The sequence below is a fragment of the Coloeus monedula genome (assembly GCF_965178545.1).
Source record: "Coloeus monedula genome assembly, chromosome: 1".
Lineage (NCBI taxonomy): Eukaryota > Metazoa > Chordata > Aves > Passeriformes > Corvidae > Coloeus > Coloeus monedula.
The window spans coordinates 137,542,921-137,562,695 of record NC_138781.1 but is presented as its reverse complement, the minus strand read 5'-3'; the positions used below and the strand labels follow the sequence as shown (position 1 = coordinate 137,562,695).

Genomic DNA, 19,775 nt, shown 5'->3' with positions numbered 1-19,775 from the left:
GATTTTTTTAAGACCCAGCACACAGACTTCTGCATTTATTTTATAGGCAGTTAACATACATACTTTTATCCTTCCAATTCTACATGGTATTCAGATCAGATGAACACTACCAAAAGGTGTAAAAAACTGTAACATCACATAAAAAATAATAAGTCCAAAAATAATAAAGCCAGAAGTAGTAACAGCCTACCTTTTTAAAGAAGAAAAACCAGACTTGTTTGTATATATTGTATGTATGTGAACAGGATATCTAAGTGTCAGAATTTATACAAACCAATTTCTGGAACAGCTCCATATAATTCCAACTAAGAGAATGGGACACAAAATCTATTGGTTCTACAGAAGTAGGTGATCACAGGTGACTTGAAACTTCATGAATGCATAAAGACAGACAATTTTCAACCACTGAGTTTTCAAGCTCTCTGGAAATCACATGTCTACTTCTAACCGACAAAAAATATCAAAATGAGTGCTGCATCATAAACTTGCCAGCAAAGCAGAGCGGTACACATTACAAACAAAAGGTAACTTCAACAGCATGCCCTGCTAGGTCTGTAGGTCATGCAAATCAGTGGTCAGGGAACTGACAGGCTACGTAATGTTTCGGGTAAATTGTTCTGCACTGAAATACGAAGCAAAAAGCCAGAAAAATAAAGGAAGGGGAAGACAGACAGAATTTCAAAATAAGACTACTGTGCATGACTATCTTGCTTTCATTCAAAATACTGAAATTGATTAATGCACTTCTGTAAGTGACAGATGAAATTCCTAAGGGTTAATGTTATCCAGGAGGCACTTGTGGTTTAATCAGTAATCCTATGCTTCAGGAAAGGTTAAAGGTGCAAAGAATGTGTCAAACCAAAATTGCCTTGGCAGATAAAAATCTTACAATCACAGTAACTGCCTCCTATGACTTAAGTTGGGTTAGGTTTTTTGTGGTATGTGGTGTGCACTAATTGTAACTAAAAACAGTTATACCAAAATATATAGTAAAATGCAAACTTTCATATAAACAACACATTAAAAATACAGCAGATATATACTGTTTTCAAAATCTTAACGTATTTATACCTTCATCTTAAATAAGTATTTTACACCGATTTATTTATATTCCATTTAACAACTATGCATTTAGCCCACAATATGGAAAAATTAGCTAGAAAATTACTAGCAGAAAGCATCACATTTGCTTTTCTGAGGAACAAAACTACTTGAAAATTTAAGATTTTAAGTTCTTGGCTCTAGAGAAACAACAACCATTTAAACTATTTAAAAATTAATTATTCTGTTCTTTTACGCAGCCAGGTTGCTGAAACTAAAGGAGTAATACTGAAAAAAAAGACTTGATAGGAAACCAAGATACATTTTGTGAGGTATTTTCCTAGTGTCTGATGGAGCAAATAGAAGCCAAGGCTCTGAGAAAGCATTCTGGAAGAAAAAAAAGGAGAAGCTAAGGAGGGAAAAATGTTGTCAAAAAATATGAGTAGCCTGGCACTGAGTAAAAGAAAAAAGTCCTTCCAAGTTCAGTAATTTCTGAAAAGGGTTAATTAAAAGTCAGGAAAAGATATAATCATAACATTCCTTATGCATTCAGAGAAACAAGAGAAAATACTCCACAAAATCAATTTTTCTTCATATTGCACATAGTCTGTGCATATTTTAATTTCTATACTAAGATTCAAAGAGGAGGTAAGGCTTACCTGAGGTTTTCAACTTCTCTACATAGGAGTTCAATGTGCAATTAAACATTATATCATTACTAAAACTAGAAGATGTCTGCAGTAGACATCTTCTAAATTGTACATTTTCAGAGCTTCACTCCACACTCATGGTACAGAGGAAAGCCTCAGTCAGGAAAGAACTGTTAAATTTCCTGGCGTATGCCTCTACTGCTGAAGGCAACAGCATCATTTACTTATTTTTCTAAGTTTCTCACAATCCATCCTCTCAGGAAACTGGAAGGTTCTTTCCTACTACTTTTAGACTTAATGTCCACCAAGTCAAGAAAAGACAACTGAACATCAGGAGTTGTGATTTCTCTTACACAGAAATAGAAACACAAAAAACCAAAATCCAGATGAATTGGACTATGAAGCAAGGACAGATAAATGTTCAGTCACAAAATAGCAAGAAGTTCCCAACAGATATCCAGAGAAGTAGTATTCACAATAATAAATACACAGATAGGGAAGAAGGTATTATTAATTTGACAATAAAACTGCAGAGCAGCAGCTGTAGATGACAGCCTTCTGAGGAGTGAGGGGGAAATTATATCACAATTAATGCTAAGAATATGTTTAAAAATATAAACACACTACTTGCTGATAGATCAACTCCTTTGTCCCAGCTTTTGTGACACTGCAAAACTAGATATACTTACTGCATTAAAATCACTTCTCAGACTTAGAAAAGAATTGATAGGAATCTCAAAAATCATTTAGAATTGGCTAGTATCTATGTGCACATGGTTTAGGCTAATACTTGCTCATCAAATTGTTTAGATACATCTATTTAAAGACAACTCTTCACACTATCTTGCATCCTTGAGTTTTTCTTCATAGAAGAAAAACAATAGTCCTTTTCATCTTCTGTGCCAAGTATATAATCAACCTCATTCTTCAACCAGTTTCTTAAAAGATTTTTTTTTACATGCAAAGTCAATAACTTTAAAAAAAAAAAAAAGACATTACACTTCATGAACTCCACCACTACAAAAGAATTACTTTCAGTTTAGCAACTGGCTATAAAAAATATCATTATGATTACTTATGCAGGAAAAGAAAAATAAAAAAGGAAGAATACCAACAATCAACAGCTAACCTAAACAACTAACCTCTGAAAGACATCAATGAAGATGAAAGCATTTTAATGATGGTCCCGATGGTAAATCTAAGGTAAGTTAGAGGACAGCTGGTCAAGGACCATCTGGGCATTAAAAGTCTTTGTTTCTATTATTTATCAGGGTAAACAAAGGAAAAAAAAGGTACCTTTGCCACTGGTGCTTTCCATTGTGTACAAGTAATCCATGTAGAAAGCCCCAAACCTTTGCATTCCAGCTATCTCTGTGTATGTCTCCTACCAACAAAGCAAAGCAAACAAAGAAAATGTTGTATAAGGTAAGAATCTTGAGACTACCAACTGATAGACCGGTATTAGAGAGATATATTCATGTTTGGATTTGTGCATCAACACAGGGAAAGGCTTATCAAAGCAAAGGACAGAGGTCATCCCAAAGAATTCACCCTTCTGATAGGTAATGTAACTTCCATTTGAGGCCACACAAATGCACATCCATAATTCCTGTGGACATGCTGACCAATTCATCAATAACATCTAGTCAATTAGTACCTTTAATGAAGTAAATATTCTTCATTTGACCTCTTACATGCAACACATCAACCTAATTAAATACACTGAAAACTTCAGCTCATTCAGTTTGGCATTGTTATTCAAGGAATATTGTGGTTTTATCTTTCAGCAGCAGGAAACTTATCAAGACTTTATGCCAACATTGGGATACATAATACAATTCATTAGCAGCAAATTTGTTTCCTCTCTTGCCAAAAATATAGGCAAATTGTAAAAGCATTGAACACAGACCAAACCCAGAGCAAAGCTTAAAACTAAAACAAACTATAGGAAAAGTCTGAATTTAAGTACTTGTGATTTTACTAATTTCATTTTCTCATGTGATTCTTCAGGGTTACACTTCATCAATAGTACTAAAAAGGTGAAAATAGTAAAATACAAATTAAAAGGAAATTAGATACATTCCAAATTGTAAATGGCTTATCTGTACAATAAACAGCACAGACCTCCACCTATGAACACACCTGGAAAAGACCACCTTGGTCATTGCAACCAGTCTTTAATAATTGCAGACAACCAGGGAATTAAGTTTTACTGCACAATTTACAACAACAGAGACTAGAGGTGACTGAAAATTTCTTTCCACAAAAGGCAGAATTAGCAAAATTTTCTCTAAGTAGACAAATACAGGACACAAACAATAGAATTAACACTGTCCAAATCTGCCAGCACTTCTTAGTTTGAAGACCATAGACTACTTACTGTTTGGGTTTAAAATATGTGCTGGTAAAGCTTGACTTTTTGGTAGTATTCTCTCATGTGTCTCTTTTCCTCTTAAAATGTTCTGTGGTTACTGCTTTTGGAAACTATGACATTAATTCAGTTTTTGGGGCAGGAGGGGAGTTTGAGGTTTCTTCTGGACATGTTTTTTCAGTTTGGCTCTTTCTTTGGCACGGTTTTTGTGGGTGTCTTTTTTTTAACACAAACAGATTTACTTTTTTTTTTTTGGTCAGCTACAAAGTAAGATTCAGCTAAATGTGAAAAAGTAAAGAGAATTCAGTCCTCTAACAGTACACAGATCTAAACAATTATAAGAAATCCATTAGAAAGCATTGGAAATTATTCTGTAAGAAAAGTGTCATTCTCTGACCTTATGATGAGCTGCATCCAATATGAATTCTGCACGAATACTATTATTTTCTGGACTTCTATAATCAAATAGTGAATTGGTAAGGTATGTCATTCCTTTTGCACTCAAATTTTCTCCACAGTTAAAGAAGCATGCCTCCTTCATGAGGCAGTAGAAAGTGAGGCAGGAGAGGAAAAAAAATATACAGTCAAGTTAACAGAGCAATTTCAATTCTGTCATAACACACAAATAACACACAGAGTGGCATCCCTCAAGAGCATATTCCATTATGAATGAAGATAAAACAATGAAATTAACTTTATTTGTTAAGGCTAAGCTCCTGTCCACTCCTTCCCCATTTTCAAATCAATAAAAATGGCCTGAGCTAATGAATATTATACAACTCATGATACAGAACATACCAGTTGCATTTTAACAGCAAATAACCTCAGATCATTGTTGCTCCAAATCCTGCCCCAACCTCTTCAGTATACACAAACTGCATACTCCATTTCTGGCTGAACAATCCTTTCAGATGCTGCATCCATCCCCTCCAAGACAATCAGTTTTTTCCATGTATGACCTCACTGCTGCATTATCATTCTTTATTCATCTAGATTTTAACACGTCTTCTCCCAGACTTCCATCCTTCTGAAATCAATACAACTTTCCTAACGAGTTATTAATCCAAGTTATTTAGGAGATTTATTTTTTCCAACTATCTATTCTCAATCACAGGCAGAGCCAGAACCTTTATGAAAGGCACAATCCCACAACCATAGCAGTACACAGATGACAGGCAAGTAAAATCACCACCACTGTCACAAAGCATGGATTAGACCAGAGAGTGGCAGAAAAATGAGTAAGAATAAAACTGCAAATGTCCCTTATTAACTAGCCTAAAGGAAATTAGCTCAGTTAGTCAGAGCATAGTGCTAATAATGCCACAGTTGCGGGTTCAATCCCTGTATGGGCTATTCACTTCAGAGCTGGACTTGATGTTCTTTCTGGGTCCATTGCAACCCAGAATATTCTATGATTCTGTGAAATTCTCTTGCTTAGCCACCCACCTCAGTCTAAAAAAAAAAAAAAATCAATTCTCTCACAATTTTATACCTGACAATGTCAGTTTCCACAGACAAAGTGGCTGTCTACCCTCACATGCCCAACCACATCTCCCTTGTCCTTAACAAGGCCAGCATAGCATTTTTCCAGTTGGCTCACCCTTGCTTCCCCACCCCTTCTTTCTGGAAAAGCCTATATGTATCCATTGCAGCACACCAGTCATGTAGTGTGTCCCACTGCATCCCTGAAATCCCAACAATGTCATACTCAGCAGCTGTGTAAGGATATTTTCTTGTTTTCTGCACTGCATACAGAAACAACTGAGATGCATGCCGACCCATGACGCTCTCACAGGGCAAAGGTAAGAAGCTGCCCCATCATACCTATCACAGTACAGTATATGATTTCCCACATTAGGAGATATTTGACATAAATATAGGCACTTGGTATTTTCTTTCACATTCTTAATTTTTCTCTTTAAAATACTTTCCAAGACTTCACAGGGCACTAGCACCAAGTTAACAGGTCTCTTCTTGGCTGCATTATTTGTTTTTATTTAAACATAGATAATAGTTGCTGTTCCCCAATACTCTTCTATCTACAGGGCACTATTCTTTTGACAGTTCAACTAAAAATCATCATTATTGAATTCAGAATTTCATGCAACACTTCATTAAATATTTTTAAAGTAGTTCATAAGGATACCTGATTTTGTGTTAGGCAACTGAAGATTTGCATCTATTTAAAATACAAAAATTAATACTGTCTCACTCCTTCACGTCATACTGCTCTCAATCTTACTGAAAAGTGAGGTAAGACACTCATTCAGTATTTGTACCACATGTCTATTATCTTCAGCATGCAATGTTCACATTTTTTCCCTTCCAATCTTCTATTGATTTAAGTACTTGCAAAGATTTTCAAATGTATTTTAATTTGTTATACAAAATCAAAGTATGCCAACAAAGGCAACAATGGGTTATTGTCCAAAAAGAAAAAATAAGTCTTATGTTCTGCCTCTTCTCAGTCTGAGGTATTTCTCTTTTCAACTCTAAGGAATGGACATTGAGTTCTAGATCACAGTAACATCCAAAAATCACAATTGGTAACATCAGTCTTTTCCATTTTTACTATGAAATATTTTAATAAAGGATAACAGGATTGCTTTTTCAGCAAATCAACTGATATTTCAACATACTCACTTCATCACTCCGATTCATATTCTCTTCAAAATCTTTAATTCCCATAATTCCTTTAAGGCACATAGCTTGGCAACCAACAAAACCAATTTGGCAATCAAAAAAAAGTTCACCTTTCATAAGGACCTAGTGAGAAAAAAACAAAATGTGATAAATATTAAGACTTCTACTCCACAAGAAATAGAGAAGATGGACAAAAATGAAGCAAAATATGCTTAGTTTATAAATTTACAGGGCACTTGAAAGGAAGGGATTATTAGTGTTTAACCACTACAGTATCGAAGTTTAGAGAGTTAATATCTACATGATTATTACAATAAAGACATCCAGTATGACAGAATATGAAAAGTCAGCAACACAATAATTAAAAAATATTTTATTGGAAACTATTTGGTATATTACTTATAATGTATCAAAAAAGCCCTGTCAATGGAAAATTACCTCAACTGTTGTTCCTTCTTGTTCCCAGCATATAACTTCTTTGGATTTTACTTTCTGAGGGCTGTAATAACTACTTTCAGATTGCATTTCAGTGAGCTACAGAACAACAGGATAAACACCTTATAAAAGTCAATATTATTATTAAACAGCAGTACTGTCATTAAAACACAGAACTGATAAAGACAAAGTAAACTATGGGCAAAAAAATATTAACTGTCAGGAAACAGGTGCAATTAAACAGCTGAAACACATTATCCATATTGGAATGTCTCATATTCAACTTCTGGTGGAAATATGCTATAACAGAATGTTTAAAATCCACTATAGTATTTTTAGTTTGCTTATCTAAAGAGAAACTATGTGAAAAGATGAAACAGATACACAGCTGCATTATTAATATCAAATGAGCTTATAAACTGCTGTAAAAATCCATTAATACTTTATTCATTATTCCCAGAAAGTAATTAAATATGGTAATATTACAGACACATTTTGATTACAACCATACTCCTTTTTGTTTCATGTCAATGCAATTGAGAGCAACATGCATTTACATTTCTTGCATGATTTTCATGAAAAAATTCAAAATGGGAAAACACACACAGGTTAAAAAGCACTTAACCTACAGCTAAGAAAAACAAGAAAAGAGGAACGCAATATTAAATATATTATATTTGGCATGATAAAATACAAGTTAGTTTATGTTGAACAGCTTAAATACTTCAAATGCTAATTTTTATAAAGGAATATTTACACACTTTTATTTTCAAGACTGGATACACGGATGCTGTTTCAATTTAAAATTTTGTAACTCAAATGTCCAAGAAAATTGGATTAAAAAGAATCACTGATCACCCTTCACCTGTGTGCAATTATTGTAGAGGAAAAGCAATTAATTGATTAAAAGAACTCAGAAATTACAAGAATAGTTTTCACCATTATTAGAAAACGGTACATTTAATTTGGCATAATTTTTAGCTGGAATGATACCAACTATTCAAAATGTTAATGCAGAAACTTGACCTTATTTTTTAACCAAAAGATGAACCACAAATTAATTCCATACATTCTTTGCATGCAAGCAGAACAATGAATTCTGTTTTCCTTCTGTCACCATATTAGCATCATACATCACATTTAAAATTTATAGAATGCAAACTGTTACATTTTAAGTAGTTTTTAATCACTTCCTAATATAAAATGTGTGAACTTGCAAATGAAGCATTAGGAAAGCTCTCTCTAGCAAAACACATGTTCAAAAAAGAAGTTCATATTATTTTTAAGGAGTTTTCTTGCATGAGGAACGAGAGCACAAAATTACTACTGTATGACAGTGCAAAAGAAGATGCTGAGCCATGATAAATGAGAAATTCGAGTTTTAACGGCTTGTTCACATTTCAAGTGGTTTCCCAAGGATACAATAAATGGAGGGGGAAAAAACATTCCATTATTTATTTTTAGCCTCTTTTAATGAAGGCTGAAGCAGATTGACACAAAAGAACATGACTGAATGCTTGAATGCTGCTGATATCCTCAAATTTTGCAACCAAATTTTTCAGGAGGCTGAAGCTTAAAACATCAACCTCCCCACAGGATGTCTACAGCTTCCAAAGTCACTTGTCTTACCCTTTCTAACAGTTGCTGAGCAGCTAAATGCCATTCTACACCACCAAAAAAAAATTGCTGAATTAGGCATAAAGCCCCATACAACACTCTTGTGCACAGATGTCAAGCCAAACAGGCAAGAAAGGGACAGGGAGCTCCTGATGGTATCAGGTATATAATCAGGCACATAGTTTTTGTATGAGAGTTATGAAAGTATTGCAGTTCATCTGAAAGGCTCAAAGTCATAAAAATAACCCTAAATTACTCTGTGGCAAAGTTCTGACCTTGATTTAATACATGCTTAATTGTAAAGCCAAGAGGCACTTTGTGTAGTTATGCACATAAAATTCCTTGCATACAATTTGACACATGTTAAAAGTATTCTGCTAATTCAGTACCTTAATTTTTAATTTCTGTCAGTACATCTCAATATCTTATTCACTCTCCATATTCCCTTCTGGAAGCTTACAAAATATTAGAGAGAAGGCCAGCAACAATTTTCAGCTTTGCTTAGAGGTAATACTTAAATCCTTCTCTACATACACAGTTTATAGCTCAGACTATATGCACTATTTATCTTTTTTTCTTCAATGCAATTTCAACCTATAGAAAAAAAATTCAACATTATCAAGTTAAATTCATATTTTCACACACAACATCCAAAAAAAGAGTAGTCACTAAAAACTCCTCAAATCCTACTTCTACGAAACTATAAACTAAAATTTTTATTTAAAAAATACCTACTTGTATAAACATTAGATGGATAGAATACTGCAATAAACATTTATAGAAAGCCTTTAGGCTTTTTCTCCCATCAAAAAATATTAAGAACTGTTAAGTAAATTAAGCGGTTTACTTGAAATATTACAAAGTTCACACTCAAATTCTAGCTTAAATAACAAAACCGACTCACATTGCCATTATCAGTCGAGTATAATGGAAGAGGAACTTTCAGCATTCACATTTCTTGTTACTCATTAATATAATACTCCCATCATAACACCAACAATATTTGTCTTGAATCAAACAATATACAAACACTCAGAAAATCTTTATGCACTTCTTCAACAAGTCAAATGAATCCTTTATAACACAGAGAAATATTTACCTTAAAAGTCACTGTTGCCTTGGTACAGTAAAATCCAACTGAAATAATAGGATCCTTGAGGGACTGAGATTTCTGCTGTTCTGCTGTTCCATCATCAATTCCACTAGAATCATTCTCTTCATCATCATAACTCACAATAGCAGGAACAAAAGACCAAGCCCAAGAAACCCATCCTTGCTGCTGGTCATCATCTTGGTGTAAATAAGGATCTTGACTAGTATACTGTGCAGGATATTGCATTACTAAGCTTGCTTCATCATCTGTGCCTTTTAAAACAAAAACCTAGTTAAATTTCAGATAAACCATATTTGAAAATTTATTTATTAAACTCAAATTTATGGTATGTGAAATTTATCTCAGACAGTATTCCACATAGCATTCACTGGTACTTGGCTTATAATCATAGAAAGTGAGTAGAAATTTTAAAATACTGAATATGAGTTTTCAAACACTTCTTTGATTCATTAACATTGTCCTCCAAAACATATTAAGGGTCTTAACATTTTCCTCCAAAAAATATTAAGGGTCTTTGCCATAGTTCTAATATAACACATCTGCAGTGAGACCAGAATTTGCCATCTATACCACAAGCTTTCAAGGCTTCTTCCATTAAAAACCTTCTAAAGCTGCAAAATTAAACCTTACTAAATAATGATATATTATGATCTTGTAGTTTCCAATTTTAAAATAAAATTTAAAAGTACTTCAGTTGCAACAGCCTAATGCAAAAAAACGTAAATACAGCACAGATATAAAACTTAAGGTTGCAGTCCTCCTTCGTTTAAAACTAAGCTTTTCAAATATTCTAAGATACAAATTTATCTATGCTCAAAAAAAGTTGGTATCCATCTGTGAGATAAAGTCAAAATGTTGGTCTTCTGTGAAAATTATTAGAGATAGCACACAGAGCAAAACAAGAACTTCCCCCAGAGACTCAAGTCTAAGACTCATGATCCAAACAGGTAGGTAAAACTGCATGTACAAAGAGCACAAAAAGCTTTTATCTGGTTTCATCACCACTCTTATGGGACACACGAGGGCTATTAAATACTTCAGAATTACTACAGGCAGTACAGGATGCAGTACTGTTCCTGTAGGTGAAGGATATGTTTAATGAATCATTCAACTGAGAACAGAAATAGGCATATTCAATTTCTATTTACCTATTTTTAAACTCAGAGATCCCATTCTTACAAGTTTTAGACCTTTTTAGTCTAATTAGTCTTTAGCCTTTTACTCTATTTATACTTGCATACTGGAAGAAAAAGTAATAAAAAACACTCATGAGAATTCTCTGTACATGCTTAAGAGGCAAGGACACCTCCTCCCACAAAGGCAATGCAAGTTTCCTTTCTGCTCTCTTCACAGAAGTCTCAGGGATCAGATTTCAATCCAAACATAAATATTGAAACACAGCAAATACAGAAGAGGTGCATGTAAAATCTTGGAAAAAGCCAAGAGGAAGAACTGTCAGCTATAGAAGGAAAAAAACTGATAAGGAGCATGATTCAAGTAGTTAGCACAGACTGGTGTTGGCAAGCACAAAAGAAATGGTGGAAGGTCTGGCAAAAACTGAAAAAAAGGCGCACGTGTAGACCCTGGGCCATCCATAACATTTGGTCTACATGGCCATAAAATTCAGCCATCATTTAGCGTACTCCTCTCAGCAGTACACAGAGACAACACCAAAATATGCCAAGTAATAGTTTGGATTATATTTTTTAATATTTTGGAAACCATTAAAATCAGCACCATTTTAGCCTGGCTCCTCTATCTATGTACTGTGAGACAGAAAATTGAAGAGGGAGATGTATCTATTTTCTATCACTAAATTAAAACTACTACAGCCACTATATAACCACCAAACTTCAGAGGAAATGCCTACCAGCCTCATAAGCAACACTCAACATCCTCTAAACACTTCAAATATAAATACAATGTAAATTCCTTTATAACAAGGAGTATATGAAGGGGAGTATGTACTTGGGAAACATAAAATCTCTTTGCTTTGAATTAACTACACTAACCACTTCATCACCTGCAAACATATAGGATAGTGAACCATAATGACAAAAACCCTATTTCACATACATGAGTTTGTTAAAGGACAAAATGTTACTCTGCATCAGGATTCTATAGCCACTCTTTCTAGCCATCCACAGCGAGTTCACATTGGAACAATCCTGATCCATAACGCAGGGCAGTGATTCCAGTTAACAAATATATTTCATATATATTACAAGATTGCAGTGTGACTGCATCTCATTGTTTGCATGTTCAAATCAAGTTCGATCTTCAGAAATTTACTTTCTTTTGAAGGATTTGAGGTATTTATCTGTAATAAGAGTCTGGGAACTGGTATCTCTCAACATAAATCTGGAATTAACCCAGTAGAAAATTACCCTCTTGGTATTTATTTATTTGTTTATTTATTCCTCTGTCTGCATTAGTTTTCAGCCAGGCACAGGTGATCCAGCTTAGCCTGTGGCTACATGAATACAAGTACTGGCACTAGAGGAAGAAGGAAGAAATGCATCACTATCCCTGCTGGCAATAGCACGAATTTTCATCTCATTGAATCAGCCATGAAACTTCATGAGCGAAATTTAGTACATACTTCAAGGACAGAACTGTAGATGTTCATTCTTGTATCACTAAATAATATAGATGATTTCCTCATTCAGAATTTGACTGCTATAAACTGAAGAAGGCACTGCAAACTGACAAGTAAGACACTGGAAACAAGCATAAATGGAGTGACCATTTAGCCTCTGCGTAGCAAAATATTTTGCAGTAAAGATAGAAATGGGCTTCTAAAACTGCTTCTACATCTCTGGCTTGGCCATCCAACAATTGCCATCTGTCTTGTGCTCCGAAGGAGATAGTTCTGTCAAATACATATGCTCATATAATCAAGTACAATGATCATGTTAGAGCACAGCATAGCTGAACAAAAATTGCATAGGAAATTACAGATTTCTTCTTTTGCAACCTTACTCTAATCACCGACCCCTCTGAAAAATCTTGTGTACAACAGCGTGAAGTTACATTATATTATTTCTTTTTTAGATGGCTGTTTTATGGAAAGCTAGGAAGTAATATTCACATTTGTTCAAAAGAATGCAAATGGGATTGATCAACAGCAATTGCAATTCAATCTTCCTGAAGGTATACATTAAAAATAAGGATGATGGGATGGATTACCGAAGATTTTACACATATTTGGATGTAAGAATCTCAAATTTAATTCTAGATGCAAAAGAGACTGAATACTTGTAGACAGATGCCTTTTAACATTAACCTTTGCTTAAACTGTATTTGTTTCACCACTAATTTCACACCTTAACCAAAAGAAGCCAAGTAAAACCCGCTTGGCTCTGCTGACTTCTGTCCTCTTCCACAATTAAAGCTTCATTCCAGTTTTCTCATTACTCAGTTACTCTGTCTCTAATCCTTATATCTTTTTATCTGAAACTCATTGCTTACCCATCCCAGCTATTCTCATACTGACTCATACAATTTTTCTATTCTTCCTGCATCTTTCCTATATTCAAATGGCCTTAGTTGCCTTATTGACTCCAGGAATGCAGGTATGAAATTCATAAACTCTAAATACAGTGTAATCCTCTACAGCATGAATATTTAGCCAAATCTAGGGGAAATTTCATGCCAACAAAAGAAAGATATTCATGATACAAAGACAACCCTCTGTCTGAAAGCAGTGCTTCAGAGAAAACTCCTTCACACTTACTCCTGTAAATAGTACAAAACATTGGTTAGATGTAATGTTATTAAAACACACACTAATCATTTTTCTAAAACCTGTATGCTTTCTAAGTCTCAGCAGAATATTAAGCCAATATTTCCAGAATATTAATTACTTCTAATCATAAGTCTTGTGTAATGAACTTCTCCTTTCTTGCAATGCAGAGTTTCTAGTGCAGAAAACCAAGCTTTAGAGAAAACAAGAGAACTATTTACAGATATCTTATTTGTTTGCTCAGTTCCACAGAGCAGTAACATTACAGAGAATTCTACATCTGACATAAGAGTGAAACAGTTATCTGTGCCAACCAACAGTGAAGGCTGTATTTTGGAAAAAAAAAATTCCACTCCTTTCATTTATCAATCATGTATCTATTTCTCTGAAACCAGAGATGACAGTAACACAGAATAAAATAAGAAAAAATTATAGTCTTCTAATGCAAAATAAAATGGTGTATTTCTTAAACAGAACAAAATTAATTAATAGTTTACATAAAGCTTTAAACTGCTGAAATATTATAAACTTAAGGCTAGCTTATGAGAGCTGTGTCACCTTCAAATGAAATTCCAAGAATTTTCTAGATATTGTCACGCTCTTGGGTGGTGAGATAAATCTCCCTATTTCCCCAGATTCAAATCCAATCTTGGAAAGATAACCAAAACTTCTGTCTTGAGGAGATTAAAATTAAAATAAAAATCTCTAAATAAATCCACAAAATCACAGAATATGCTGAGTTGGAAGGGACCCACAAAGATCATAGAGTCCAACTCCAGGCCCTGCACAGAATCACCCCAAGAGTCACCCCATGTGCCTGGGAAGCAGGAGACGGGAAACAATCACAAAGGTAAAGAAAATTCACCCCTCATCACTGCAATGCTCCTGAAAAGATCCTGTTGCAGCAAGTTACCATGAAAGATCATGTAGAAGAGGGAATACATGTTATATGAAAATAAAAAGCAGTTGAGACCAGACAGTGTAAAAGGACAAAACTATGGAAACAGTGTAAAGTAATACTTTGCTGTTTCGAAACAAGTTCTGATATATCTATTCTCAATCACCATTTTCAAAGAAATTAAAAAGCACACTGGCTTTTCTCTTATTTAGCTCAAATGTGGCTGCTGCCAGTTTCAAACTTGCTTATGAAAAGGTGCCTTGTTGTATGGTGTATTGACAGATAAATCCAAAGTACTCTACTGTGTCACAACTCCTAAAATGGTCTTCTTAGACCATATTTAACATCAGTTTAGTTAAGACCATCAGAATTCTTTATGGAACATAACATCAAAGACATTAAAGCATTGCATACTTACCCAGCACAATGAACTGCCTCTAACAACTGCAGACTGATGAGATACTTGGCAAGAACTAGACTTGGATATTTACATTCACAAAAAGCAAAGAAACACATGTTTTTAACATTTCTTCTTACAAATTAAAAGCTGTATTTACCTGTGATATTTCCCAAAATATCTTTCGTGTGGCAAATCAAATCTTCACTTTCCCCATCTTTGAAGTTCCCTATTTCTCCATAATAAAGAGCAATCCCAAGTTGCATTATACGTATAAACATAGGAAGCTGCTGATCAGAGATTGAAAGTTTCAAACTTTCAACTAATGTGTGAATCTATAATATGAAAAGAGAACAAAAGCAAATAATAACAAAGCTCTGTCATCAGTAAAGCCCACTTTTAAACCATACAACTCCATATTCATCTGCTATGGGCATTCTATTTCCAAAAACGAGATTTGCAATACAACAGAAGGCAAAGGGCTGCAAACAATGAAAACATTCACTCTTTGGGAGGTCACACAAGAGATCTTCAGTTGAAAAGTCAAGTGTAACATGTTTACACATACAGAAACACTTTTGTATTTGTTTTTTAAAGTTGATGCTGACAAAATTTCTCACATATAAGTGATGTAAGAGCATCTGATTAAACTTTTCTTTTCATTATGGAGTTTCTTTAAAATCTCTGCATGCTAAAGAAACTCTAGATATACTGTTTTAATATACAAAATCCTTCATTTTGATTCTTTCCCACTCCAAACTTTGTTCCAAGTGGCCAAGTAATGAGGGGAAGAATTAATTCCAACTGAAGTGCAGAAAACTATCCTCTGAATATTCCATTTCAAACATGCAGTTAACATGCTTTTCACTAAATGAAAGAAAGTTTTGCAAAGTCTGTAATTATTGGGATGAAAACTTATCCTTCTTTAAAATTTTAGCTGTAAAACAGCTATTTTGTGTATGAGCTTATTCTATAAAGACAAAGCCAAACAAGGTAAGAAAGCTACCTTTCATTAAATAAGAGCTGCATAAAATAAAATTATTGTAACAAAATTACTGTCTAACATTAGGCATACTTTTAACTCCAGTAAATAAACTATGTGCAACATAACCAAAACCAAAATCAAAATATAAACTAAAAAAAGAAGTTAAAACATCTTGGAACAAACTAATATGTGCCTTAAAATAGGGCAGAGGCAAAAAATGGCCAACAAAGATGGCCAGAGAAGTTTATAGTCCATCATAGTGCATTTTAGCATGAGTTTTCTTTTAGTCCAGTATCCACTAAAAATTGTAAGCAATAAAATAACAATCATCATTTTTTACAACTATATAATTTTAAAATATATGGAAGACTGTCAGCATTTACATTGAAGTGTGCTGTCAGACACTTGTAATTTGGCCACAAACTTTTGCTCTCCAAACTTAGCATATAGGATGAGCTAGTACAGATTACTTCTCCAAAATTAACAGAACTCTTTGGCTACTTAAGAATAAGGCTTTTTAACATTAGGATTTACTGTGTATATGCAGCAGACTGTCACCACAGAACCTAAGCCTGTAACTGGTAAGCTAAAGACAGTCATATGAAGAATCCTTATTATCACTGGAGTTCATATACATTGTGAAGTTAAGACACAATGTTAAAAGTCCTAGTATCATTGAATACACAGCTCCTTGTTTATAAAACTCAAAATAGGCAAACTTCCAAAATTGCTACCTATTCTGAACAAAGAAGGGGGAGGAAAAGCTTTTCTTTCTAGTATGAAGAAAGAAAAAGAAGCTTCTGCAAACATGCATACCACCAGGCATTTGTGTGCAGCATTTTGTGACTATTCTTAGCCGGATAAATCCTCATATGGTCATTGCCATATCCACAAATCCTGAAATTTGCTCAAAGTAACCAAATGCTTACAGTTCCCACACAGTAAAGTAACCAAAGGCATACAGGGCACTTGACAAACTGGACACGTTGAACTCCCAGCCTCAAGTTGACAGCAGCCTAGGGCTGCATGAATCGTATCATGAACTGAGTGACACTTTTAATTATATTCTTGAGAAATGCCCTTCAAAACTTACCTCAACATTTACCATTTTGCAGTGCATACGCATGGAGATTACTTTTTATTAACACTGTCTGCATCTTAATTTAAAAAACACCTCCCAGCTGATTAGATGGGCACCACTGGTTTCTTTGAGAGCAGGGAGGAAGAAAGACAAACCTTACATGCATGACTACTCAGAGCAGAAAAAAACAGTGTAAGGTAGTTTAATCTCTCCACCAACTCAGTACTTGGTTTCTGCACTGCAAAATGTAAAGATGTCACCTAGTGTCAGATGTCTGTAAATAATATTTAATATTGCACCCCTGCTCACTAGGAGATGAGTTTGGCTTGCTAATCCATCTCACATGGTTCACTGCAAGTGCTAATACACTGAAGTTTCTTGTTATTCATGAGAGTTGGAGCTACATTTGAAACAATAACTTAAGGCAAAAAAAATCCTTTGCATCTTATTGCAGACACCCTCAAGTATACTACTGGGGTTTTTTAACAGATTATCTGCAGACTCTTTCCTCCCTTACAATTTCTTGGAGTTTCTTTAAACTCCAAGAAAAAATGAAAATATTAGAGAGCATAACTTCCTTAATTACGTGCTGTTTCTGTACATAAACTAATTGCACCATATGATCAAAACACAATTGAAAAATTTCTTTAGCTAAACACAACAACATAAACGTTTCGTTTTACTTAAAATTTTAAAGGATATTTTGAAAAGCCTCAAAACTTCAAAAGTGAGTAGCAAAAAAAATTATTTTGGATACCTACTTTAATAATTGATGGCATTTTGGAGTTGAGGTTATCGTAAGTAAAATGCAGACGAGTCCTGAAGGAACATTTGTACAGCAGAGGTTCCTGGTAAAATTCAATTTTACCACTAGCATTTCTCTTATCAAGACATACTGTGCAGTCAGAAAAGTTGATCATCTTCCTCAGTACCAGATCAGTGGCTTTTAAAAGAAGTGTATAGGTCAAAAAAATATATTGCATAAGAAAAGTAAGTCATGCGTACAGGTTCTTAACTAGAAGAAAGCAATAAAAGGTAGTTTTTTGGTATTGATATTTAAATCAGCAGCAAAGTACTTGCTTATGTAACTAAAGAGAAGCATTTCCTGTGTCTGACTTTTTCTGCTGAATGCACAGGAAGTGAGGACAAATTTGTTACACCCAATTAAAATTTTCACCCTGTTTGCTGTACCTTAGCTCTTTTTATAAAAGAAGAGTACTGTTTCATGTGGAAGCATACAATAAATATCATTCTCATTATTCTTCCAGAAACAATTTTGCATATTATCCCCCAAAGTTTTCTTTTGAACCTTCCAAAAGAAACGAGCTATAATAGTGATCTGTCGCGGGTTGGGTTTGTAACCGGGCGGAAACACCAATTTAGTGTGGTGGTTTGGTCTAAAATACTCATTACTGTTTATCTGCTGTGAGATAAGAATTAGGAGAAATGCAAAGCAGGCACCAAACTTGAAAGAATATAAAGAAGTTTATTAACAGACCTAAAAGAAGGGAAAAAAAAAAATTATACCACCTTCAGAAATCTCCTCCTCCCCCCACCTTCCTCCCTTCTCCCACTGACAATGTAAAAAGACAACCCTTAAGATGTTCAGTCTGTTTACCACTTCCATAATAACCTTGTTCAGTCCATTTAGAAAGAGAAGTCTCTTCTTGCTCATGCTATGAAAACATTATCACAACGAGACAGCCGCCCACTTCCAAATCTTGTTCAGTCCATTGGAAGAGGAGTCTCTCTGCTCGCCATGTGAGTCCCTTCCCCTGACTTGCAGCTTTTCCCACAACTGCTTTCGAGGGTCCACTCTTGAAGTTTTTTGGGGTACAATTTTAAGGTTGAGCCGTTCAGAAACGAAAACAGAGGCCCTTCTCCTTCCCTGGGAGCAAAGGGTCTTCATCTGGTCCATCTCTAGGGACTGAGGTTTTCTCCTTTCCCGTTTGGAGCAAAAGTCCTCATCTGGTCCATCTCTCCCTGTCCAAACTTCTCATGAAATTACAGCTGCGTCAGCATCTGCCTATCTCAGTGCAGGTGCTTTTGCTTACGAGTTGAACGCTCCACCCCCCATATCTTCATGAAATTACAACAGGATACTCTGATACATCATAGCTTCACAACAGAATTTCAGCTTTAAGCATCTCCTCTCTCTCTTCCCTCAGGTTTTCAGCTCTTCACAGCACTAAAAGGGTTAATCTCACCTCGGCCTTGCAGTTTTGCAGCTGGAATGTTGAATTTTCCTTATCGCAGTGGAGAGGGGGGAGAGCCGAGCCGCTCCGGCTGCCCACGGCAAGGCAGTGGGGGGGGTTCCATGGCTGGAACAGGTCCATGGCTCCAGGATGGCCGTGGCCCGGCCCGGCCTGGCCCGAGCAGGGGCTGGGCCCACTGGCCCCCACTTGGGGCCCACAGCCACCTGTCCCAGGACCAGAAATGAGAGAGAGCTTGGGGGAGGGAGTTTGCCTATTCTTAAATGTGGATCACAGAGGTGGTCACAACTTTAAGTGGCTTAGAGAATTGTCCATATTCAAACTGGCCAGCTGACAGGTTCTATCAGTTCCCAGAGGAAGCTGTAAGCACCCCTTAGCAAGGACATCCCTTCCGGGACTATGCTTGCTAACCTATGACATGATCTTAACAGGAAATATATTCTGTGATTTTGTCATATTAGTTTGTAATTATTTTAGCCAGAACAAAAAAAAATAGGTTCAGGAAAACATTAACTGAATTCCCCACTCTACCTGAAATCTTCTGTGTGATCTTAGCACAGTTACTGTGCCCTAGTTCCACCTCCA

General features: G+C 35.2%; 1 protein-coding gene across 5 annotated transcripts in view; it reads right to left on the bottom strand.

Moving 5' to 3' along the window:
- Positions 1-19,775, bottom strand: part of VPS13B (vacuolar protein sorting 13 homolog B) — a 436,535-nt gene that overhangs the window by 364,761 nt on the left and 51,999 nt on the right. For 4 of the 5 annotated variants that reach the window (XR_014226320.1, XM_082279593.1, XM_082279594.1 and 1 more), the window contains exons 6-12: positions 17,739-17,920; positions 15,072-15,246; positions 9,857-10,122; positions 7,144-7,239; positions 6,706-6,828; positions 4,460-4,597; positions 2,988-3,075 (exon numbers count right to left, since the gene is read on the bottom strand). Coding sequence is in view for 4 of the 5 variants with exons in the window: in XM_082279593.1 (XP_082135719.1) it covers positions 2,988-3,075; positions 4,460-4,597; positions 6,706-6,828; positions 7,144-7,239; positions 9,857-10,122; positions 15,072-15,246; positions 17,739-17,920 (1,068 nt within the window). In the remaining variant the exon portion in view is untranslated. Of the gene's footprint in view, positions 1-2,987; positions 3,076-4,459; positions 4,598-6,705; positions 6,829-7,143; positions 7,240-9,212; positions 9,352-9,856; positions 10,123-15,071; positions 15,247-17,738; positions 17,921-19,775 lie in introns of those variants that run through there. The other variant, XM_082279596.1, reaches the window with a different exon arrangement.